At 28.5% G+C, this 22,693-nt stretch overlaps 5 protein-coding genes across 10 annotated transcripts; 3 read left to right on the top strand and 2 right to left on the bottom strand.

Annotated features, from left to right (window-relative positions):
• Nucleotides 1-297: 297 nt before the first annotated feature.
• LOC122632847 lies at nt 298-5,983 on the bottom strand. Of its 3 annotated transcripts, none has more exons than XM_043820083.1 (11): nt 5,412-5,983; nt 5,271-5,331; nt 4,886-5,157; nt 4,582-4,783; nt 4,099-4,110; nt 3,479-3,641; nt 3,244-3,321; nt 2,939-3,096; nt 2,722-2,844; nt 2,493-2,637; nt 298-2,398 (listed from the first exon to the last, which is right to left on the bottom strand). In XM_043820083.1, the coding sequence occupies exons 1-11, from the start codon at nt 5,531-5,533 to the stop codon at nt 2,037-2,039; spliced, it is 1,698 nt and encodes a 565-aa protein (XP_043676018.1). In that variant the 5' UTR covers nt 5,534-5,983; the 3' UTR covers nt 298-2,036. The 3 variants fall into 3 exon arrangements, with proteins under 3 accessions (XP_043676018.1, XP_043676017.1, XP_043676019.1); XM_043820082.1 differs by having other exon boundaries at nt 298-2,401; nt 5,412-5,980; XM_043820084.1 differs by lacking the exon at nt 4,099-4,110 and having other exon boundaries at nt 298-2,401; nt 5,412-5,981.
• Nucleotides 5,984-6,081: 98 nt separating this feature from the next.
• On the top strand, nt 6,082-7,254 carry LOC122632849 (probable 39S ribosomal protein L23, mitochondrial). Its single transcript, XM_043820089.1, has 3 exons — nt 6,082-6,344; nt 6,419-6,698; nt 6,789-7,254. Exons 1-3 carry the CDS (start codon nt 6,331-6,333, stop codon nt 6,933-6,935), a joined length of 441 nt encoding a protein of 146 aa, XP_043676024.1. The 5' UTR covers nt 6,082-6,330; the 3' UTR covers nt 6,936-7,254.
• Nucleotides 7,255-7,937: 683 nt separating this feature from the next.
• Nucleotides 7,938-11,593, top strand: LOC122632848 (probable tubulin polyglutamylase TTLL1). Of its 3 annotated transcripts, none has more exons than XM_043820085.1 (9): nt 7,938-8,266; nt 8,482-8,613; nt 8,713-8,778; nt 8,863-9,041; nt 9,279-9,465; nt 9,539-9,740; nt 9,827-10,057; nt 10,125-10,234; nt 10,349-11,593. In XM_043820085.1, exons 1-9 carry the CDS (start codon nt 8,202-8,204, stop codon nt 10,482-10,484), a joined length of 1,308 nt encoding a protein of 435 aa, XP_043676020.1. In that variant the 5' UTR covers nt 7,938-8,201; the 3' UTR covers nt 10,485-11,593. The 3 variants fall into 3 exon arrangements, with proteins under 3 accessions (XP_043676020.1, XP_043676021.1, XP_043676022.1); XM_043820086.1 differs by having other exon boundaries at nt 8,217-8,235; XM_043820087.1 differs by having other exon boundaries at nt 8,229-8,266; nt 8,482-8,581.
• Nucleotides 11,594-12,614: 1,021 nt separating this feature from the next.
• On the bottom strand, nt 12,615-18,577 carry LOC122632880 (low-density lipoprotein receptor-related protein 6). Of its 2 annotated transcripts, XM_043820158.1 has the most exons (8): nt 18,491-18,577; nt 18,197-18,428; nt 16,066-18,019; nt 15,608-15,892; nt 14,939-15,471; nt 13,726-14,817; nt 13,133-13,645; nt 12,615-13,069 (listed from the first exon to the last, which is right to left on the bottom strand). In XM_043820158.1, exons 2-8 carry the CDS (start codon nt 18,264-18,266, stop codon nt 12,696-12,698), a joined length of 4,821 nt encoding a protein of 1,606 aa, XP_043676093.1. In that variant the 5' UTR covers nt 18,267-18,428; nt 18,491-18,577; the 3' UTR covers nt 12,615-12,695. The 2 variants fall into 2 exon arrangements, with proteins under 2 accessions (XP_043676093.1, XP_043676092.1); XM_043820157.1 differs by having other exon boundaries at nt 18,197-18,568.
• Nucleotides 18,578-19,262: 685 nt separating this feature from the next.
• On the top strand, nt 19,263-21,832 carry LOC122632942 (BRCA1-associated protein). Its single transcript, XM_043820266.1, has 6 exons — nt 19,263-19,505; nt 19,629-19,932; nt 20,042-20,231; nt 20,329-20,647; nt 20,761-21,185; nt 21,291-21,832. The coding sequence occupies exons 1-6, from the start codon at nt 19,427-19,429 to the stop codon at nt 21,672-21,674; spliced, it is 1,701 nt and encodes a 566-aa protein (XP_043676201.1). The 5' UTR covers nt 19,263-19,426; the 3' UTR covers nt 21,675-21,832.
• The last annotated feature ends 861 nt before the right edge of the window (nt 21,833-22,693 follow it).

Raw genomic sequence — 22,693 nt, 5'->3', positions numbered from 1 at the left:
GTTTGTATGATCTTACACACCTATATGAAAATGAAAGTACCAATTTAATCCGCATAATAAGTTATGTCGCTACTATTCGTATTTTCAAGCGATCAAATTTTTTGATCAGTTAGGTACATATTTTGTAATGAAATATAAATAACGGATTAAATAATAATTATTCTAACATTTTTTTATTACCATTCTATGATTTCCGAAATGATAATATTTTTTTATTTAAAATAGACAAAAGTTTTGCCGATGAAAACATTCTCATCTGTTTCTCATTTTCGATATAACAATATTCCATTTAAATACTTTGATACGTAGAATCTTATATATTTGGTGTTAAATAATGATACATCGATATTACAGTCATAATAAGATTCTCCTAACATCTACATTATAATAATAGAACACCTTTTTTGGAGCATCATTGAATAAATTTGTACGTATTTAAAGAATATTCAATACACAACTGATCTTCTAATTATATATATATATATATATATACATACACATATATATATATACATACACACACATATATATAAAATGCATATAATAGATTACAATACAATTAATCGTAGTCGTGAATAAATAAGTTCGTGATATAACTATAGAATTCTCGATGCTTATATAATACAGATATAAATACCTTTTTAATGTTCCATATAAAATTTATCTCCTGTGTATTACGCACAAAATTATCTGCCATCACGTAATATCGTATAACTCATTTTAAAGGATTATACTTCTTCAAGTTTTACAGTGTGACAATGTAAATTAAATACCTTTAGCTGCTTAACAAAATACTAAATGCAAACAGATCGTAATAATTGATTGCAATAGAAACATTGTCAATAGATATAAAATATATTAGTTAGAGAATAATGTAAAAAGTGGAAATATAAAATCTTTATAATTAATACGTTAATGCGTATAATTATTAATAATTATAATACTAAAATTAATCAATTTAATTAAAGCTATAGAACATTTCTATTAATTATTAGATTAAATAAATAACTTTACTTTTATAAAAGAAGAAAATTAAGAAAAATGATAAAAGATTTTAGAGACTTATAAATGCATTTGGAATGATAAAGTATAAATGTCTATTATAGACATAAGGTAAATTAAACATTCTGAAATTAAGCTTATAATAGAATAGGTAAATGGATAATTAGAAAACGCTAAATGCGTTTATAGGAAGTTACGTTAAAAGCGAAAAGTAATAGTTCTTAATAAATGTTCATACAGACCATTAAGTATATCATTAACAATAAAATTTAATATTTATGAAAGTTTTAAATTTTTTCTATAATATTTATATTAACCAAAGCTTATATTTTAAGTTTTATAGGATATATATTATTAACCAATGTATAAATCTGTTATTAATATGTAGATAAAGATAAAACCTAGATAATGAGAAAATATATTATCTATTTGATATAGTTTAATGAATAAAATTTCTGATCATATCTCTTCGCTTTTAACGTTGCGTTACGATCATTTGTACACTACACATAATATATAAAAATTTCTCTAAATTATCTATAACAGAAAGCAATATTATAAAACATAACATACATGAAAACGAGAATACAATTAAAGATTAATAGACACTCTGAGAATGTATGTAAATAGAAGCACTATTTGCATATAATGATATGATATGGATAGTTCTATATATAGAAGCAGTCTTACGATTTTAGAACATCATTGGTCACATAACATAATTTATCATATTTATAGTTTTAAAATACGTGCGAATTCTGCAAATATATAATACACATGGGTCTTTGATTTATATAAATCCATTTAAGAAAAAAGAAAAGAATAAACAAAATTAAAAAAAAAAAAAAAATGAAACACTATCTTCATTTCTGGAGGGAATATAGTTTTAAAATTTGTAATTAATTCGCTGTCATGTCGAAAATTCTATCCTTAGACAATTATACAACTAACTTTGTACTTAGATCTAATATGCACTAAAAATAGTTTCTGAAATATTAATATAATTTTCAGTGCTTTATAAGTTTCGCAAATATTTATATTCTTGGCTTGTACGTTAACGTAACGTGGAAACTTTGTACATCCATTTCAGTGCAATCTTGTGGTCCAATGGGAACATCGCTAGTATGTACGTCTATACGTTCCTCATTTCCAATTTCTTTGATTACATCTCGACTACTTTTCAACATTTTTTCCACTGGTTGATCTACTGCGACTCTGACAGTTTTAGTTTTAATAGTTTCCATTGATCGTGACTTACATGCATCAATAGAACGTCCTTTTGCCCCGTTTTCTTTATTTCTACGAGTTGAACTACGATGCATGCGTGTTTTATCTCTTGAAGATGTTCTTCGTAAACTTGGACGTTTGATTGATTCAGCACTAGCACTTAAACCTCCTGCTAAAGTTCGTATGTATTATAAATTTATTAGTATTCTACAAAATATGAGAAACAATAAAATAATGTATCATCGTCACTTCATAAAGCATACCAATATTCCCAGATGATGACCGATTTGAACCACGAAGCACATGCATTGCTGTAGGATCACTATCAGTAGCAGCTAATATTTCTCCCACAGGTGTTAAAAACCATTCTGATCTCGTACGCATACGTGCTGTTTGTCTTTCATGTACCTGATAATAAGAATTATATAAAAAAGTTTCAAAGAATTTTGATACATATAAAAAGACATAAATAAATAATGCATTGTATTTAACCTGTGGTAGATAACTAAGACTTTTAGTACTTTCCGCATAACGATTGATTGCTCGAAGTTCGTCTAATGTCATTCCTGCGTGTCGAGAATGATGACTACCATTACTTGAAGATCGACTGGATGCCTTTACAAAAAGGATAAATCTTTCAAATCTATTCTAAATATTATTTTTAATTATTTCCAATAAATTATGCTTGATGCAAAATCAAAGGTTATACCTGAAACAGACCATTCTCTTCCAAGCTTACTGATAAACGTGTATAACTTTCTAATAATGTATTTTCAGGAATTATCCCTAATGAAGATGTAAGATCAAGAGTTTGTGGTACATGAATTAAGGCTGGTGTTGACTGTGATTCTTCCTGATGTGACATAGCTAAACAAATTATATAATTAGGATGTTTTTATAATATAAAAACGTTTCTAAAAAATAAATTCAATTTTCATATTTACATTTTTTGCTTTACAGAAGAATTCTGTAAATTGTTTTGCTTAAATATACTTAAAGACAGTTTTTACTTACATTCTAGATTAAATTTTAGTCCCCACCTTTCACATTCATATTGCAGCCAAGTCTTTTCAGCTTCAAGAGAGAGTTGTCCTGAAATATATCCAACTGTAAGAGCCCAGTGTGCACTAGTTATGAAATAATACATAAGTTAAAGAAAAGTACTTTTAAGTAATCAACTTACTATATCAATTGAATGCATATATGTTTGTCTACACATGTTCCACTTAGTGATAATTTTAAAACTTACTAGATACTAAAGTATCCGGGGGATATCGAAAACTGAAAATCCAATCCTCTTCTACTTTCAATATTCTTCCAGTAATACGAGCATAAAATTCGTAATTCTCTCTTCCAAATAAATTAGAAACTCCAAAATTGTCTATCATAAACTTCATTACACAGGTGGCAACCTAAGAATATATAATATAAACTACTAAACAATTTCTTTTATTGCACTTATAATAAACATCTTTCATGCTTATATATATATATTTTTAATACATTATTATTATTGTAAATGCATGTGCATATTTGCATATAATATGGTACAATCAAAAAAAAAGAACATTTATTCTATAAAAGTATATAAAATATCTACAATGAAAAAATAAGATATATAATAGAAATATTACTAATTATATACTTTACTTTCATTTTATACAAAGTTAACACATTAATATTATCTTATATACCAGATACAGAGATTTGCTAGCATTTGCTATTACAATTACTGATTTCATGCTATAAAAACGTAAACAAATAAATAAAACTGATATATTTTGCAATTTGATAAGAAAATTATATTTTACATTAACATTTATATATATATATTACAGGTATGTATAATTATTGTCATAAGCAACTTACTGAGACTTCCGCCTGATGGTAAATGTAAGCAAATGCATGATGTGAAAAAATTATGAAACATAGCATAGCTGTGTATAAAACATGGTGTACAAATATTGTGCATGTTGTTTTAACTATATTATTGCAAATAGTAAATAATTAACTAACATTTTTTACTTGATATATTCTATGAAAAATGATAATATAAGAAAATATTGTATGTAACTATGTACAAGAAACATTGAATCTGTTTTAATATCTTTGTGTATACTATAGAAAATTAATAATGTGTATTTAAACAAATATATATTATACAATGTGTAGTATAGAATAATAAATTCATGATGATATTTTTAAAAGCAGATCATATTAATTTTGTGTTCAATATGAACGAATAATCATTAAAAAAGGAAAAAATAATTTGTGATAGTATTTTATAATTGATTAAATAGTAATTAACATAGTAATTAACAATGTTTCATGTAAATATTCCATTAAACATACCTTAAATCTGAGAACATCTTCCATTTTAGCAGTTTTTCCATCACTTACACAGCTTTGGAAAAATGAAGGTGCTACAGATACACCTAATGCTTCACTAGACATTCCTGTGCAAGCTCTTTCACTATTTACTGCTACAACCCTGAATGTTCCAAATAATAATACTAACAAACGTTGTGTATATACTGGTAAAGAAGTAATTAATCTGCAAAAATTTAATAAAGTAAATTTAATAATTCATTTAATAATTCATTTAATAAATTCATTTTAAAGGAACATTTTAAATAATCCAAAAATTAATAATTACCTATGAATTTGATCTCTTTGCTGTTCCATGCTATCCAATTGAATAACAGTAAATAATTGTTGTTCTCCTTCCTTTCCAAAAACACCACCAGGTATTTTACGTAGAAATTTTTTTAGAACACTTGCTATTGTGTAAACACTGAAGTTGTCCATATTAACTAAACGCCCAGTCTGCAGAAAATGAATAAGCTTTTTCATATTACCCTGATGGCCTGGTGCTCTAAAAACATCTTTCCTTAATGGAGCTTCTTTATTTAACTTCAATATCAGTACCTAAAAAATATAACTATTTATTATAGCATTAATTTAGATTTTTTATATTCTTTTTTTCAAAACAAAGCAATGAATAATACATTTGTTCTATACAATTAAAAGCATATACGTACCAATAATGGACCAGGTATATCATTTTTACATACTTCATCTAAAGGTACTCCAAACTTAACTCTATAATCATTAATAAAATATATTTATATAATACACGTATAAATTAAATTTTTTAACACATAACTAATACTATCACTAACTTTTCTAAACGTCTCGGATATGGTGGTACAGAAGATGTATGTCCACAACTTGTTACCACATTACCCAGTGTAGCTGCTCGACGATGCATTCTTTCTGTCCAGCTGCTCATTGTATAATACATAAGGATGGCAATATGATATAAGCAATACAATTAAAGAAGTGTACACCCGTATCTTATAAAATCCAATAAATACAGAATTCTGTATTTATGTCATAACTTAGGTCATGTCGTTGACGATAAAAGACTCCATTTCGTCCACCATTCGAGTTATTTATTGATACCTGCGATATCTTGTATCATGACAAGTTCGTAGATATGATCATTCAAGCAGAAACATTTAATACATGCAAGCATAACCTAACCGCATCAGCTCATACATTTCGCGAATGCGGCTAGTAGCTTGCTCTAATGTTTTTATTTTAATCAGATACACGCTTTCAATGAGCGCTAACATTTCAATAATTATATCACACACTGCATAAACAATTTTGTAGGAAAAAAATCTAAATACATTTCAGAACAGATCAACCACACCTTCCCTCGTTTCATATCAAAAAATCAATATGGCCACGATGGCTTTATAAACATTTGTCAAAAGTGAATTTAGCCATCAGCGAAATTGGATACTTTAGAGAGTAATCTACGTGGAGAAATTCTTTTGTTCGATTCTTTAACGTAGTAGATAAAACTAAAGTCTGACTTAATTGTTTTACAACATATTTTAATAAGAAACCAATAGTAACAATATAAACTTTATTGTCGCAGATTGAAAATCCTGCATAAGATTTAAATGAACACATAATAACACATTTTATCTATTTTTATAGTTTAGAGGTTATAAACTTTAAACTTATTTTAAGATTAGTGTGTTCTTAAAATTACGAGATAATTGAAATAATAAAAATATCAAAATTAAAATGTCTACACGATGGTAAGTATAAACAAAAATGTTATATGTTGAATTGTATTATTAATCTAAATATCATTTCCAATAAATTATTGTAGGTATCCTATATATCAAAGAGGAAATCCACAGCTTAGAATTTTTTTACCAAACTTCTGGTTAAAATTAGTTCCACCAGAATATAAGCAACCTAAGAATATAGTACAATTTCAATGTTCTATGGAAATGTCAAGATATGATGTAGCAAATTATTTAAAAAAAATTTATAATGTAAAACCTATTGAAGTAAGAACAAGAATAGCACTTGGAAAAATTAAACAACTTCATGGTAATCAGTATGTTATTAAAGATGATGATGTCAAGATAGCTTATGTTGTTCTGGTAAGCAAATTAAAAAACTTAAAAACATTGATATTATTCAAAATAAAATCAATTAGAATAATGTATTTAGATAAGAACTTTCTCTTGTAGGATAAAAATCAATCGTTTACATTTCCTGATCTTTTTCCAAAAGACGAAAGCAAAAAGGAACCAACTTTGGATGACACTAAAAAAGAGTTTCAATCATATTTAGCTGATTGCAAAGAGCCAAATACTCCTGGATGGTTCAGAATTTAGGTTTTATATTTTGATTATATTTTATACATTAGTGTGTAATCTAGAAATAAATACAATGAAATCAGTTTAGTCCTTAGTAACATAAAAGAATTGTCTATTGATAATTATTTTTTCATTTTGTTTAAAGTAAGTAATTCAATGAAAAAATAGATTTCTAATGTGAAGTAATATTGTACAAATGCATTCATTGTAATTGTCATGAAATCATGTGCTTGATAACAAAAATGAATTAAATAAAATACAGCATTTTATCTTTAATTAAATATCCAGATATTTTACAGAACACAAAATATATCTATTACAGTGCCTGTCACAAATATATCTCTTGAAAAATTCATTTTCTATATACCTCTACCTTTTCTATTTACATATTTGTACATTTTTTTACAAAACTAGATATATATTCATTTCTAATTATATTTCTAATATGTTAACATTAACCTTATAAGATGATTAAAAAAACTGTAGGTATCAATACTATATTGATACTATCCTTATATTGATATTTTAATATTGTGCATTTTTATTTAATAAAACATAATCATGTTTTTGCATTGATAAATCATTCTAAAAAAGAATTATTGACTAGCCTATTAACAAAGATATATTCAGAATCGTTAAACGCGAATACCCGATAGTTCTTTGTTTACATCAAGGAAGAGTTGCTTTAATGAACAAATATCAAGTAAATTGCTTCAAACAACAATTTTATTATCATATTAAACCATTTTTGACAAAATTTTTACTTCTTAAGAATGTGCTAACAATGTAAACTATTCGACATTAAGTAAAAATTGTTCATTATTTTGTTAAACTTTTTTGTACTTAAATAAAGTTTTTTTTATAAGTCCTTTTAAATCAAATACTAATTCATATTTGGAATTTTATAAATATTGAAGACATGGCGAAAAGGTGATTTACATATGTAAATAGTTTTAAAAAATTAAAATATTAAGAAGAAAGAGTAAAAAGATATAAAAATAAAATAAAAATGTAATAACAAAAAATAAATCATATTTTAACCATTTGCTGAGATAATCACATTTTTAAAGTTTTAAAAATATTTAAAAAAAAAGGACAGCAAAATAGATTTTCTGATAAATTATTAAAAAAAAATGTCAATGTTGAAATATTCTTTAGAATGTTATTTAATAATACTAAAAATATTGTAACGTCTTTTTAAATAATAATACGAATTATGAATTATATTTATTAATTATATTCATGCATTTAATTGCAAATTATTGATCAAACTTGATCGAAAAAATGATGTCCGGCATAGAAACGGATAAACACATAGGTAATTCTCATTTTTCTATTATTTATGGCAGGTAAAATATTTTATATTATTATTATTCTACGTAATTACATTGAAAACAAATGTTATAAAGATAGCCGATATCTTTAATATTTAAGTAATAATTATTTATCAATGAAAAAACGTGCATACATATATGGAATTTTGTTTATACATACAATCATTATGTTTCAATATATATTGTAATATAATTAATTAATTTTATTAGATACTTATAAATTTTTATAGAATAGCGACACTTGGAATGGAGAAGACTAAGACTGCGTTTTGTACAGATATAGATAAATCTGTGATAGTGCATAATTTTGAAAAAAGAGGTTGGTCACAGGTTGGTCCCCAAGATGATTGGAATGTTTATTGGTAATTTTTAATAAAAAAAATTTTTATGAAATAATGAAATATATCGAATTACATTTAAAGTAACTATTTTTTTTTTTTTTTTTTTTTTTTTTTTTATAGGGCAGCCATACAATCATGTAGAAATATTTTTAGCGTAGAGACCGGATATAGAATGAATGATAATCAGTAAGTTTATTTAATTTTATTTTACTCGATAATTCAGATTTGGTACGTCAATCTTTTACATTATTTTTATTTCAAATTATTTAGGATTATAAATCACTTTCCGAATCATTATGAATTGACCCGAAAAGATCTTTTAGTAAAAAATATTAAACGTTATCGTAAAGATTTAGAACGAGAAGGGAATCCTCTTGCAGAAAGAAGAAGTGGATCAGGAAAATATCTTCATTTGGATTTCATACCTGTTACTTTTGTTTTACCAGCAGGTAAATTACAAATTTTCTTTTTAATTATTTTTTTAAATAATTATGATAAATAATTATGATACTGTTTTAATAAAATAATTTAAAAAATAATTAATATAATACATGTATATATTTTAATACTATATATTTGATTAGTATAATAAATATCTTAATGATTTAAAAAAATAATTTTATATTATCTGAAGTAAATATTTTATAAAAATTTTAATGATTAAGAAAAAAAAACTTTTTTAATAGATTACAATATGTTTGTGGAGGAATATCGAAAGTCACCACAAAGTACTTGGATTATGAAACCATGTGGGAAATCCCAAGGGACGGGAATATTTCTAATAAATAAATTGAGTAAATTAAAAAAATGGTCACGGGAAGTTCGAAACCCATTTAATCCAAATCTTACCAAGGAATCTTACGTTATATCTAGGTATATACTAAATAAATTAATAAATAATTACTTAAATGTTCTACCAATTAATGAAGCAAATGAAATTATCTAGATACATAGACAATCCACTTTTAATTGGAGGGAAAAAATTTGATCTCCGTTTATACGTTCTTGTCGCATCTTTTCGTCCATTAAAAGCTTATTTATTTAAACTTGGTTTTTGTCGTTTCTGTACTGTAAAATATGACACCAGTATTCAAGAATTGGATAACATTTATGTACACTTAACTAATGTTTCTGTACAAAAGCATGGTGTAAGTAATTTCCTATGATTTAATTGCAATTGAAAAAGCACAATTGAAAAATTGAAAAGTTAATTTTTCATCAAATTCTTTTTTAGGATGAATATAATAGTATACACGGTGGAAAATTAAGTTTACAAAATCTACGTTTGTACTTGGAGAGTACGCGAGGGAAAATTGTAACAGAAAAATTATTTTCAAATATCTCTTGGTGCATTGTGCATTCGTTAAAAGCTGTTGCACCTGTAATGGCAAATGATCGTCATTGTTTCGAATGTTACGGTTACGATATTATTATTGATAATAAACTTAAACCATGGCTCATCGAGGTAGTTTTCTTTTACATTTAATTTATACAGTTTATATAGAAATGCATAATAAATATTTTATGTCCAGGTCAATGCTTCTCCATCACTAACATCGACAACAGTAAACGATCGAATATTAAAATATAAATTAGTAGATAATATTATATCTGTAGTTTTATCACCAAGTGGAATACCTGAGTAAGTAAATAGAAGTATTTTCGTCGATATTAAAAGATAAATTTATTGCACACAATTATTTCAAACGTATCATCAATATTTTATATATATATATATTTCTTTTTCTTTGTATAGTGTAAGATGGAATAAACGTCCACGTCCAGAAGCATTAGATAATTTTGAACTACTTTTGGACGAAGAACTATCGATACAAGAGGAGAAAGTCAATTCAATAGATAAATATCGAAATTTATCTGGCAAATGGAAATAAATGATATAATTATAACACATTGGCGATATATTTATGCCTTTATACAACGGTTTTTTAAAATAACATAAGGAAATCAATAAACCAATATACGTAATTTCATTAATTTAAAATACATTAATAAAAATTTTATTTTTTGTACAAATATCTTACAAACGTACAGCGCTATACATTCATACAATTGTAAAAAAAATATAAACAATGATTTCAGTCTTCAATACTAGACATTATTAATATAATACGATAGATTCCTTCAAGGCAATGTAAAATGGCAGTGCGAGGTCAGAATCTTCAAGACTCTTAATATATTTTATACAGGATTCGATAATTGTGCTATACATTATAATGATACTATTTAAATGATTATGGCACAATTTTCTAATTGAGCTACATTTACAGGAACAATGAAGTGGACGATGTGTACATCGGATAAAATTTTACATAATCGTTATTATACGTATTTCATATACATCAGACCTCAAAATATTTAACGAATATTCAAATATATTTATGATGTATTAATTGAAAATTTTCTATTTACATATTACATAGTATAGAGAAAAATTCTCCTGAATATTACAATATAACTACAAAATGGTTTTTCGTATGCAATCGTTTTACTGTTACGATATATTTAATATTTCATTCATGCATCCTTATCTTGTATGTACAAATTACAATAACATGGTTCAATTTATATCTAAATGTTTTGTAAATTTTTTTAGGCATTCATTACTTAAAATACTTTTAATATTATTAGCTTATTAATGTAGATATCAAATAATGCTTGCATGCTGCCTTTTTTGTATTAAATTACTTCAAAACCTGATATGTTTATTATTTCAAATTATGTGTTTAATTCTATATACTTATGTACATGTATGTATCAGAAGTTAAGACTTTCTATAAAAGAACAGAGATCTCTGATCATAAAATGAATAATAAAATATATAATGCAGCCTTTGGTTGAATTCTACCGTACCTAAAAAACATGCGGATGTGCTTAAGAGCAATAATATATAATGCTGTATATGTATATGTACAAGTGTATATACATATACTTAACCATATAGAACAATAATAAAAATAATAATAATGTCATAATTAACAAAATAATAATAAAATCATATACCATAATATAGAAAAAAAGAAATATTATCTATTCAAATAGAAACATTATTGAATTTTAATTGTGATTTTCAGGTTTAGAAAAAAATATACATTTTTACAAAATAATATGAATATACTTAACACACTTTATCAAAATATTTGTACAAGCATTTGCACATTTTCACAGTACGTATACACTACTGCATTTAAACTTCCTAAATTATATGTAGTATATATGTAGATAACCATAGTAAGTAGGCACAATGGGTTTATATGCTAATAATTGAAAAACGTACTTAGACTTTTCAAATAAACCAAATACATAATATGTGTGTTGCATCACATATATGTACCACATTTTCTAGAGAAATGTAACATTTGATAAAATATAATTTAATCATATTATTATTTATAAAAGAATACCTGAAATTGGTATTTATAGATCTATATAGAATATTCAATATTGTGTAAACCAGAGACGTGCAAACTTTTTGTCAAAGGAGAAATGATTCTTGCACTACTATTATTTAATTATCCCTACTCAAGTAGTCCAAGTTCTCCAACGTTTTCAAATATTATAATTAGACTTTATTTGTAGACAAACGTGATAATATCGTGGTGTGGCAATATAACAACAGTGAACAAATGCTAGGGAGTATTAATATGATAGAAGGGAGAGTTTGCTAAGGAGAAATAAAAGAAAGAGTAGAGATAAAGAAACAATCGACAATATTAATTAACTTTGCACGTTTCTAGTGTAAACAACAAATATGTCTACAATTTCTACTTTAGAAAATATATTGTGTATGCAACCATTATTTTTTTTTATAATCTTTAGTCCCTAATTAAAAACTCATCTTAAAATATGTAAAAGAATTTGTATAAAAGTAACATGATAAAAAAATGAGGGAGCATAAAAATGAGGTATAAGTGGATGTTAATCTAATGAAATGATTAGCTGCCGATTGTTTTTTTTTACTGCAAGAGATAATACTATATATCTAAAATAAATTCACAAATAAATTTGTGGTTTTATAAAAAATTTTAAATATTCATCCATATTTATCTCATATTTGCTCCATATTATATTCGTTATAACATACCTTATGGAACTGGTGATGGTGGTGGTGGTAGTGGACTGAAATATGTCGATGATCGAGAACTAGGCGATGGTGGACAACTCATAGCTGCATCGCTATGATAGATGGATCTCGGTGTAGGAGGTGGAGGAAATGGTTCACTTTCGTAACGATACCGAGCAGGGTAGTTACTATCTGATTCATCGCAAACATCAGTACTGCAAGGAGTTGGAGGTGGTGGTTGATTTATACTTCTGTAATATCTATATGGTTTGTATCTAGAAGCATTACTGCTTGAACATCTTGTAGAATTTGCTGTTGTGGCTGGACTAGGTGGAGGATTAAGCGTTTCTTGAGGATATCCACCAGTGGAACTGCCCCTGGTTGAACTAGATGCACCTATAAGTAAATATATTTATCATATGTGAGATATTCTTGATACATATTAAATAATTTACATACCTGTTATATGACTACGATCATAACTAGATCCAATACTGCTTCCATTTAATGCAGACATTCTTACAGCTTCTACATCAGTTTTGAGATCTTTTCTACCATTTTTTTGTGCTAATATTGGCTTAACAACTCTATTTGGTTTTGGTGAAAGTGGATCACCAGCAGAATCATGTAAAATATTTGGTACATCTTCATTACTACCGAACTTTTTACGATAATAACAAAAGCCTAAAACTATAGCAATAATTGCAGCTATCATTATAACTACTGTGATAACATATGGACTTTTGGTTGGTTCTGTACCAGAACCAGAAGATTGGCTTTGATCAGTAGTAGGTGTACATGTTTGAGGTATTTCATCGCTTCCATCTGCACAATCATCCCAACCATTACAAAGTGCAGTTTCAGAAATACACACGCCACTTCCGATACATTGAAATTGTCCAGTTCTACAACAATGTGCTTCATCAAGACCATCATGGCATTGTGGTGTACCGTCACATACCCACGAAATATCTTTACATAAATAGAAATATTTATTTTAATATTATGCGATTCAGAAGATTAAAATAATTAACAACTCAAGTATTTCTTACCGATGCAGTGACCACTTTGACATCTAAATTGATTGTGATTACATGCTGGACAACCCAATTCATCACTTCCATCAGAACAATCCCTTTGACCATCACATTTCCAAATAGCTGGAATACAATCTTTATCGACTGTAGAACTTGAAGCAGCACATGTAAAATGATCGTCACCGCACGCTGGTGCGGCTCTACATGTACGCTCATCATCGGACAAAACTAAGTATTCGGGACAAGAACAAATCGGTGAAGTTGTACCAATACAAAAATGTGAACAGCCGCCATAATCGTGAAAAGGACTGCAAACGTGTGATTCCATTACATGATCTTCTGGTGTTCTGACAGTTATTAAGTCTGTTAGGGCACGATTCATAAGAACCTTTTTTCCAATGCCTGATTTTTTATTTACTCTTTCCAATGCTTGCATTTCGCGATCAAACCAATAAAGATAATCATATAGAACAGACAAGTGAGTAGCAACGCCTTGTCCAGTTGATACTAATATTCTTTTATTATTACCATTAAAATCAGAAAATTCGATTTGTTTACCATGAGCCCAATATACTATATTTGCTACAGTATCAACTGTTAGACTAGTTGGTTGTTCAAGATCAGATGCTATTATCACTCTTTGTTTTCCATCCATTTTACTTTGTAACAATTTCATTTTGTCTCCTATATCTATCCAAAACAAAAGTCTTTTTTCCGGATGTACAGCTATATTTCTTGGTTTTTCTCCTTCGCCCTTTACAACTACTCCTAAGGCAGAACCATTATCCAGTCTAGTAACATTAATTGCATCATTTGTAGCACAAGACCAAAAAAGTAATCTTCCAAGTGGATCTAATGCTAAATCAAATGGATGTCCTGATCCACCAGATATTACTACACTAGCATGAGTTCTGTTATCAAGAGTCTTTCTTATAGATAAATTGCGCCCATCTATCCAATATACATGTTGTGTAATTGGATCGAATTCTATAGAACGAACATTCTTTAATCCTTGTACGCGCATTACTATATCTGGACAATCCGTACTATCTGGCAAAAAGCGACCCATTATGTTACGAAGGCTATATATCATAAAGTGTCTCGGTGCTGAAAAAAATTAATTAATATATTAACAAAAACTATAAGGTAACAAATGTTCGTTTCTATGAATCAACTTTTTATATAAATAGAGATAAATTAGTGAAGTAATAATAATTTATAAATTTACCGATACAAGTTCTGTTATCAACTGCAAGATTATAGTGTGTAGGACAAGAACATTTGTACGAAGTTGATGGACCACCATCTTCTCCAGGTAAAGCAATACAAAGATGACTGCAATCTCCATTATTAACTGCGCATGGATTCCATCCCGACTGCCGTGATGCATGAAAGACTAGCAGATCTGTCACTGATTCTAATTTATTGTGTATTTTAGTTCTATTAGCTCCTGTCGTTTTATTTGCTCTTTCAATATCACCAATATTCCAATCAGTCCAATAAATATAATCCTGATATTGGGTAATACTAAATGGATATACTATGTCTTTTGTAATAATAGGCTTTCTTTTTCTAGCTTGTAAATCATAACTATCAATTGCTGGTGTGAACAGATCTGCCCAATAAAGTTTACGAGCTGCATGATCTATGGTAAGGCCATTAGCTCGACCGATATAAGCTAATATTACTTGACGATTAGATCCATCTAATCTTGCACGTTCGATACTACCGGAATTACCCCATTCAGCCCAATACATGTGACTGAAAAATTTAATAAACCTGAATATTAGTAATATAAAAATCATTAAGGAATAAAAATTATTTTTGGATGTTTCTTAAGTAGATATAAAATACTATAAAATATTAATTTATTATTAAGAAAGATAATTACAATTACCCTCTTTCAGGATCAAGAGCCAAACATGCGGGTTCGATTATATCTTGCCATATAAGCACCCGTCTACTACATCCTTTAAATCGTACCATTTCAATCCTATGTGTACCAGTATCACTCCAATATAAATTATGAGCAATCCAATCAATAGCTAAACTTTCAGGAGTTTCTAATCCAAGATCTACAACTCTTTCTACATCAGAACCATTTATAAAAGCACGTGTTATAGCTTTTACTTTTACATCCGTCCAATAAATGCGATTGTCTCTCAAATCAAAATCCAGAGAACTGAAATTAATAGATGAACAATGAGTTATACTGACATAATTATATTTCTAATTTAAATAAAATGAATATTAATGTTCAAAAAAGAAATTTTTAAGGTAATATTTTCCAATATCAATATTAGAGGAATCAATTTAGTATAATAGTACTGCAATGATAAATAAATAATATATTACCTTGCATCTTTAACACCTGTAACAGGTATAATATTATCATTATTAGCATTTTCAATACTAACGCGTCCAATATTTTCTTTTTTTGCAAACAACAGAAAAGCATCTGGTATTACACAGGTATGTTTATCTTTTGTAAGTTCATATCCAATTTGACAAGCACATACGTATTTATCAGGTCTATTTAAACATAAGTGACTACAACCACCATTGTTATGTGCACAAGGACTTGTGCCATTTATTTGGCCAAGATGTATAGCTTTCAATCCCATTACATTTGGAACTGGTTCAACAATAACTTCTCTTTCACCACCAGTAAGCTTATGAGCTCTATCAATACTACGTCGTTGCCAGTCAGTCCAATAAAGGAAATCGCCCAATAAACTAAGTCCAAATAAATGAGGCAGATTATCAGTAATAACTTCACGTCTATCAGTGCCATCCATATTGCAAACTTCTATTTTATCTGTTTTAGCATCACACCAATAAATCTTTTTTCTTTCCAAATCTAATGCAATACCATTCGGCCAAACAATGTCTTTTGTAATTAAAATTATTCTTTCACTGCCATCCAAATTGCTGCGTTCTATCTTTGGTCGTTTTTCGTTCCAGTCAGTCCAGAACATCCATCCAAGTTCAGGAGCTACAGCTATAGCTCTAGGTTCTATCAGATCTTCATTAATAAGAACCTTTCTACTAGTGCCGTTTAAACGAGCGACTTCAATTCTATCAGTACCTGTATCAGTCCAATACAAATTACGTGCTAACCAATCTATAGCAATTCCATCTGGATTTGCTACTTCTGTTGTAACAATATTTTCTTGACCTGATCCATCAAGATAAGCTCTTCTAATGGCAAAAGCCTCTTCATCTGTCCAATATAGCATCTCATCTACTGGATCAAAGTCTACTGCAATTGCATGTTTAATATCACTTAATGGTAAAACAAAATTTGTGTAATCAGGAGAATCAAGGGATATTTTACAAATCTCATTTCTTTGAACTATGAGAAGCAACTCTTCTGGTCTTTCAGCACAAGTAAAATTATCTAAAAGTTTTACACCCGTTGGACAAGCACATGTATATCCAGGATCCTTTGTGCTTAGCAAGCATAAATGGGAACAGTTACCATTGTTTTGTCTGCATGGATGATCTCCATATGGTTGTCTTCTTGCATCCCAAACTTCTATGTCTCCTGGTATATATTCTCCATGGAATAATTCCCTAGGATGTGCTTGTATTTGTCGCACATCATGTGCATGCACACACCATGTTTTCCAATCTGTCCAATAAAGTCTATTATCAAAATACGTGACTGCAAATGGATAATCTAGGCCTTGACTGATAACTTTTCTTCTATTTTTGCCATAATAATCCATAACAGCAATAAATTTCAATCTACCATCTGCCCAAAATACTAATTCATTCTCATAATCAACTGTAAGTCCATTTGGCCAGAATATATCATCAGAAACAATGACTTCACGAGTAGTTGGATCTCCATTCATTGCCGCTCTTTCTATCTTTGGTATATCTCCCCAGTCAGTCCAAAAAAGGATACTTTTCATAGGTGCAAGTGCAACTGCACGAGGTTGATAAATATCAGTCCAAAAAAGAACTTTTCTATGTTGTCCATCAATACTAGTCACTTCAATTCTATTTTTTTCTCCATCTGTCCAATAAAGTTTACCGGTATACCAATCACATGCCAAACCATCCGGAGATATCAAACTTGAATTTACCACAGTCATTTTTTCACCTGTATATGTACCATTTGAAGGGACACATTGTATCATTTCTAAACCACTATCAGACCAACACACTAAACCACGTTCATAATAAAAATCCAGAGCAGCACCTTCAGATAAATCTTTGACAATAGTATAAACTTTATTTGCTCGTGAGACATTAGCCATTCTTATATCCTTATGAGTAGCAAAAAGTAATGTAGGTGAGCCTATAAAAAGAGATTATTATAAATGTATATTTCGTTACAAAGTATATGTACGTGTGTGTGTGTGTGTACAACGCAGAAATATACATTTTTATTTTATTATTCGTGTACGTTTTGTATGTATGTCTATGCTTATATACACGTAAATGTGAAAGTTATTTATACGTTTTCAAAACTTACCATAGCAAAGGCTAATGCTACTGCACAAAAACCAAGCAGCTAGGATGCTTTGAAAATTTCCTAAAGCCATCCTAGGACTTGAGATAAACGTTTACCTCGCACATTCTGATTATGATAATTTTCACCTAAACTCCGGGCGAGAACACGTATTTGATACTTCGATAGTTTGTAATTATTTCAAATAATGCCATTACAAATTACTATAATGTCTACGCATTTCAATTTTTTTCTTCTACGAAAAAACGGTCATTAATACACAATGCCATGTTTAAATACACTGTATACAATTCGAACCATTGTCTCGAGCCAGCCAAGCTTCTTTTCATCAGAACTAATCTTGATTTCCAGCTAAGCGATGATCATCCATTTTCTTTGAAAAACAAGCTTTACGTATTTCCAGTAACTGCAGAATTTTTTATGAAGGAGCATTTACATTGAATCTCTTATTTTAAGATATTCAACAATAAATTGATTCGTGGAATATATATTCGTTAAAATATAAACAATATGTGAATTTTAAAGATAACATTAATGATTGAAATATTAAATAAATTTGGATTAACACATTTTCATTGTAATTTTAAGGAACGTTTAAAACTACAAGATCGTTGTCAGTTTATATAAGCCAATCAAAATACAAGTAGCTCTTTACTGCGATATCTTGAAAATAAATAAATAATTGTGAAATTAGCTATTAATTTAATACAACTTTCGATTTATTGACAGTACCCGAAGATTACTATCTACAAATTTATAATTCAATTTTAGTTGAAAAATTATATGGACCTTTATAGAAATCATTACATATCTGAAAAAATCGAAAAAATCAATTTTCTTTATTTTTTTCTTAAACTTTCGATTGAATATACTTTAGATAATTTATAGTTGTCAATAAATTTTTATATTTTATTTGACGTAGGTTACTATTTTATATATGCCGCCAAAACAAATTGTAACAGAGCACCATCTGTGAAGTATTTAACGTGTTATTTTCAGTCAACTTTATTTGGGTATATATATATATATATATATATATATATATACATATACATGATGTTAGCAACTTTATAAAGCAGCTGATCCACACGGTACATTCAATTTTGAATTTCAAGTAAAGTTTTATTGTAGGTTTTTTGAGATAGGTCGTGTTAAATATTTTCTAATTTGAAAAATAATGGAGGAAGGATAATATTTATCAACGGTTGTAAGCAATAAATTTAGATATGTGTAATGAGTTCTCCAATCGTCCTGGTTTCGCTTTGCGTTATTCGCATTGAAATTGTTAACCCAAATCAGGAAGAAACAATTAGTAAGTTTAGACGAATTTAATATTTATATGTACTTTCCATAGTTTTTAAGTAAATTTCAGTAAATTGTTTCTGATGCATTTGAGTATACATATGTATCTTTGTTTTAATTCATTGATTTATAGGTACAATGGCTGCTAGAAAAATGAGAGGACGTAGAGAACCAAGGGATATTACTTTAGAAAACTACTCGTGTACTACTGAAAGACCATCTCCTTTTTTATCTTCTCAAGGATCTAGTAAACCACATTTATTACCAAGAGCAAATTCTGAAGAAACTTCGTTTACTACATGTACTTCTGTATCAACTTCTGAAGGTGCAGAAATAATTGGGGCTACAGCTTGTTCACAATCTGATCAAATAAATTTTATTTCTGGAAATCCATTTGTGGAAGTTACTAAAGGAATACTACATCTTTTTAAAGAAGAGTGAGTAACACATGCAAATTAGAAAAAAAAAATATATTTTTGATCAAATGATTTATATTTGTTAAATTATCTACATAGAAAATATTTATTTTTTTTCTCATTTGTTTAGTGAATTAACTGAAATGCATAATGCAGCGGATCGCAGTCATACCATATGTATGTTGTCAGTTCCAGCAACAATGACTTGTCATGATCTTTTAACATTCACAGCAGCTTGTCATCAAGATATTCAGCACGTCAGAATTTTGCGGGATGGTAATCCAAATCAATACATGGCTTTAATTACATTTCGTTCTTCGGTAAATAATATAGTAATTATGTCATATAGTAATTAAGTCTTACAGATTCTTAATTAAACAAAAATAATCATTTTCTTTTTTTTTTGCATATATTTAGAGTGCAGCTAGTGAATTTTATGAAACTTTCAATGGTGCACCTTATAATTCTTTGGAACCTGATGTAGTATGTCATCTGGTGTTTGTGTCAAAAGTTGAAGTAGGAGATAATGGTATGCCCCTAACAGGTCATACAGAATTGCCTTCATGCTCTGTTTGTTTAGAAAGAATGGATGAAAGTGTGGATGGTATATTAACTATATTATGCAATCATACATTTCATTCAAGTTGCCTTGTAAAGTGGGGTGATACATCATGTCCAATTTGTCGTTACGCTCAAACACCAGAACCACTTGCAGACAGTCACTGCATGGAATGTGGTATGCATTCTTTGAATATATATAAAATTATGTAAAAAAATATTTATATTTTCTTATTATATATGTTTAAAATTAATGAATTATATACTATTATATCATATGCTTTCCTACAGCTGCAGGAACAAGTAATGAAGCCTTATGGATTTGTTTAATATGTGGTCACATTGGATGTTCTCGTTATCATCAGGGACACGCATTTGAACACTATCGTGATACTCACCATTGTTATGCAATGCAATTAGGCAACAATCGTGTTTGGGATTATGTTGGTGATAATTTTGTTCATCGTTTATTACAAGATAAAGATGGCAAGATGGTGGAGGGAGGACAAACAGCAACAAAAAATGAAGGTGCAGCTATGGAAGAGAAAGTTGATTCAGTTCAGTTAGAATTTACATATTTATTGACATCTCAGCTTGAAACACAGCGGCAATATTTTGAAGAAAAGTTTAATCGACTAGAACAACGTTCTTTATCAGAGACTACAGAATTAAGAGAAAAGTTGGGTCATTTAATGGAAGAAAATACACACTTTAAGGTATTACACAAAATTATCTTAATAAAATGGACTTAAAAAGTATTATTATTACATAGCACTTAACTAAATTTTTATTACTTATCCATCTTAATGCATATATTTTAGGAGCAGTTTACATCACTTAACAAAGAAAAACAATCTTTGGAAAAACGCCTACAACATACTACGACTAAATTAACACAAGTTCAATCTGAACTAAAAGAGGAAAAGGAATTAAGATCATCTCTTCAAATCAACCAGACAACATGGCAAACAAAATATAAAGAATTACAAGAGGAACTATCAGAATTAAAAACTACAAAAGAATCTGAAGTAAGAGACTTACAAGAGCAAGTACGAGATTTTATGTTCTACTTTGAAGCTCAAAAACAAATTGAAAATTCTGCAAATAGAGATGAGATAGCTGCCGGTCAAATAGTTATTGCACCAAGTCCTAGTGGAAGTAAAGTGAAAGGTTCTCGTTCTTCAAAAGGTCACAAAAGGCATTAATATTATCATGAAAAAAATTGTAACATTATTTATCACTAGAATACAAGCGCAAGGTGTGATTATTTAATAAGTAAGATTAAATATATTATATTTGTAAATGAAATCTGAATTTAGGCTATCAAATGAAATAATAATTTAATAAAAAACCCATTCAGTTATATGTGTTATTTAATACAAATATAAATGTGCCAATAAAATTTTGTTATAAGTTGTCTAATTTTTATTTGTTTAATATATACAATGAACTAATTAATACTGTTCATCACCTTTTGCTCCAAGCATGTGTGACTTCAGCGACAGATATGGACAAATTATGAACTACAAGCGCAAGCGGGAAACTGGTCTATGTGATGTTATGATGTTATGTGGTGTAATGAAAGTTAAAAATAGTAATTAATATAATTAATAAAAGAATACAATTAATAAAAGTAGATAAGAATAAATAGAAATGACAGCGAACATAACTGCGACAGAAACGTTTTCTGTGCGTTCTCTTAGAAAATTAATTTAGAATTTTGATTATATTCAACTTATCTGTGGAAATATAATTAACGATTTAAAGTGTAATTAATCTGATATATAATTTGTATTAGACAGAAATAAGATTTTGGAAAAACATTGAAATATGCAGCTTTTCGCCCGGTAGTACTTGCGTTATACGACTACATATATAATTTTTTAGTAACAAATTTTAAATATAATTAAGACATAAATTTCGATATTTCGCAAGTACTACCGACCCAGGTCCCACCGCGTGGAGGTAGCTGCATCTAGGGACCCACGAGCTAACGGGGACTCTACTCTAAAATTCGCGTGACCGGCGTGATCAATCATCGACGTTCTATAAAACGAAGTCCGCGGTGGGACTTTTAATCGCGCCCGAACACTCCCGTAAGTGTTAAAATAACGGTGACTCTATTCTAAATTCGCGTTCGCGACGTTCACGCACTACCCAAGAATTCAGGTGGCTAACTGGAGGAGGGTCAGTCCACGCTTACTGATAGCAAACCATATTACTC

This window comes from Vespula pensylvanica, chromosome 11 (assembly GCF_014466175.1).
Source record: "Vespula pensylvanica isolate Volc-1 chromosome 11, ASM1446617v1, whole genome shotgun sequence".
NCBI classification, from domain to species: Eukaryota; Metazoa; Arthropoda; class Insecta; order Hymenoptera; family Vespidae; genus Vespula; species Vespula pensylvanica.
The sequence above is the reverse complement of the archived record's forward strand: the minus strand, read 5'-3'. Positions and strand labels throughout refer to the sequence as shown.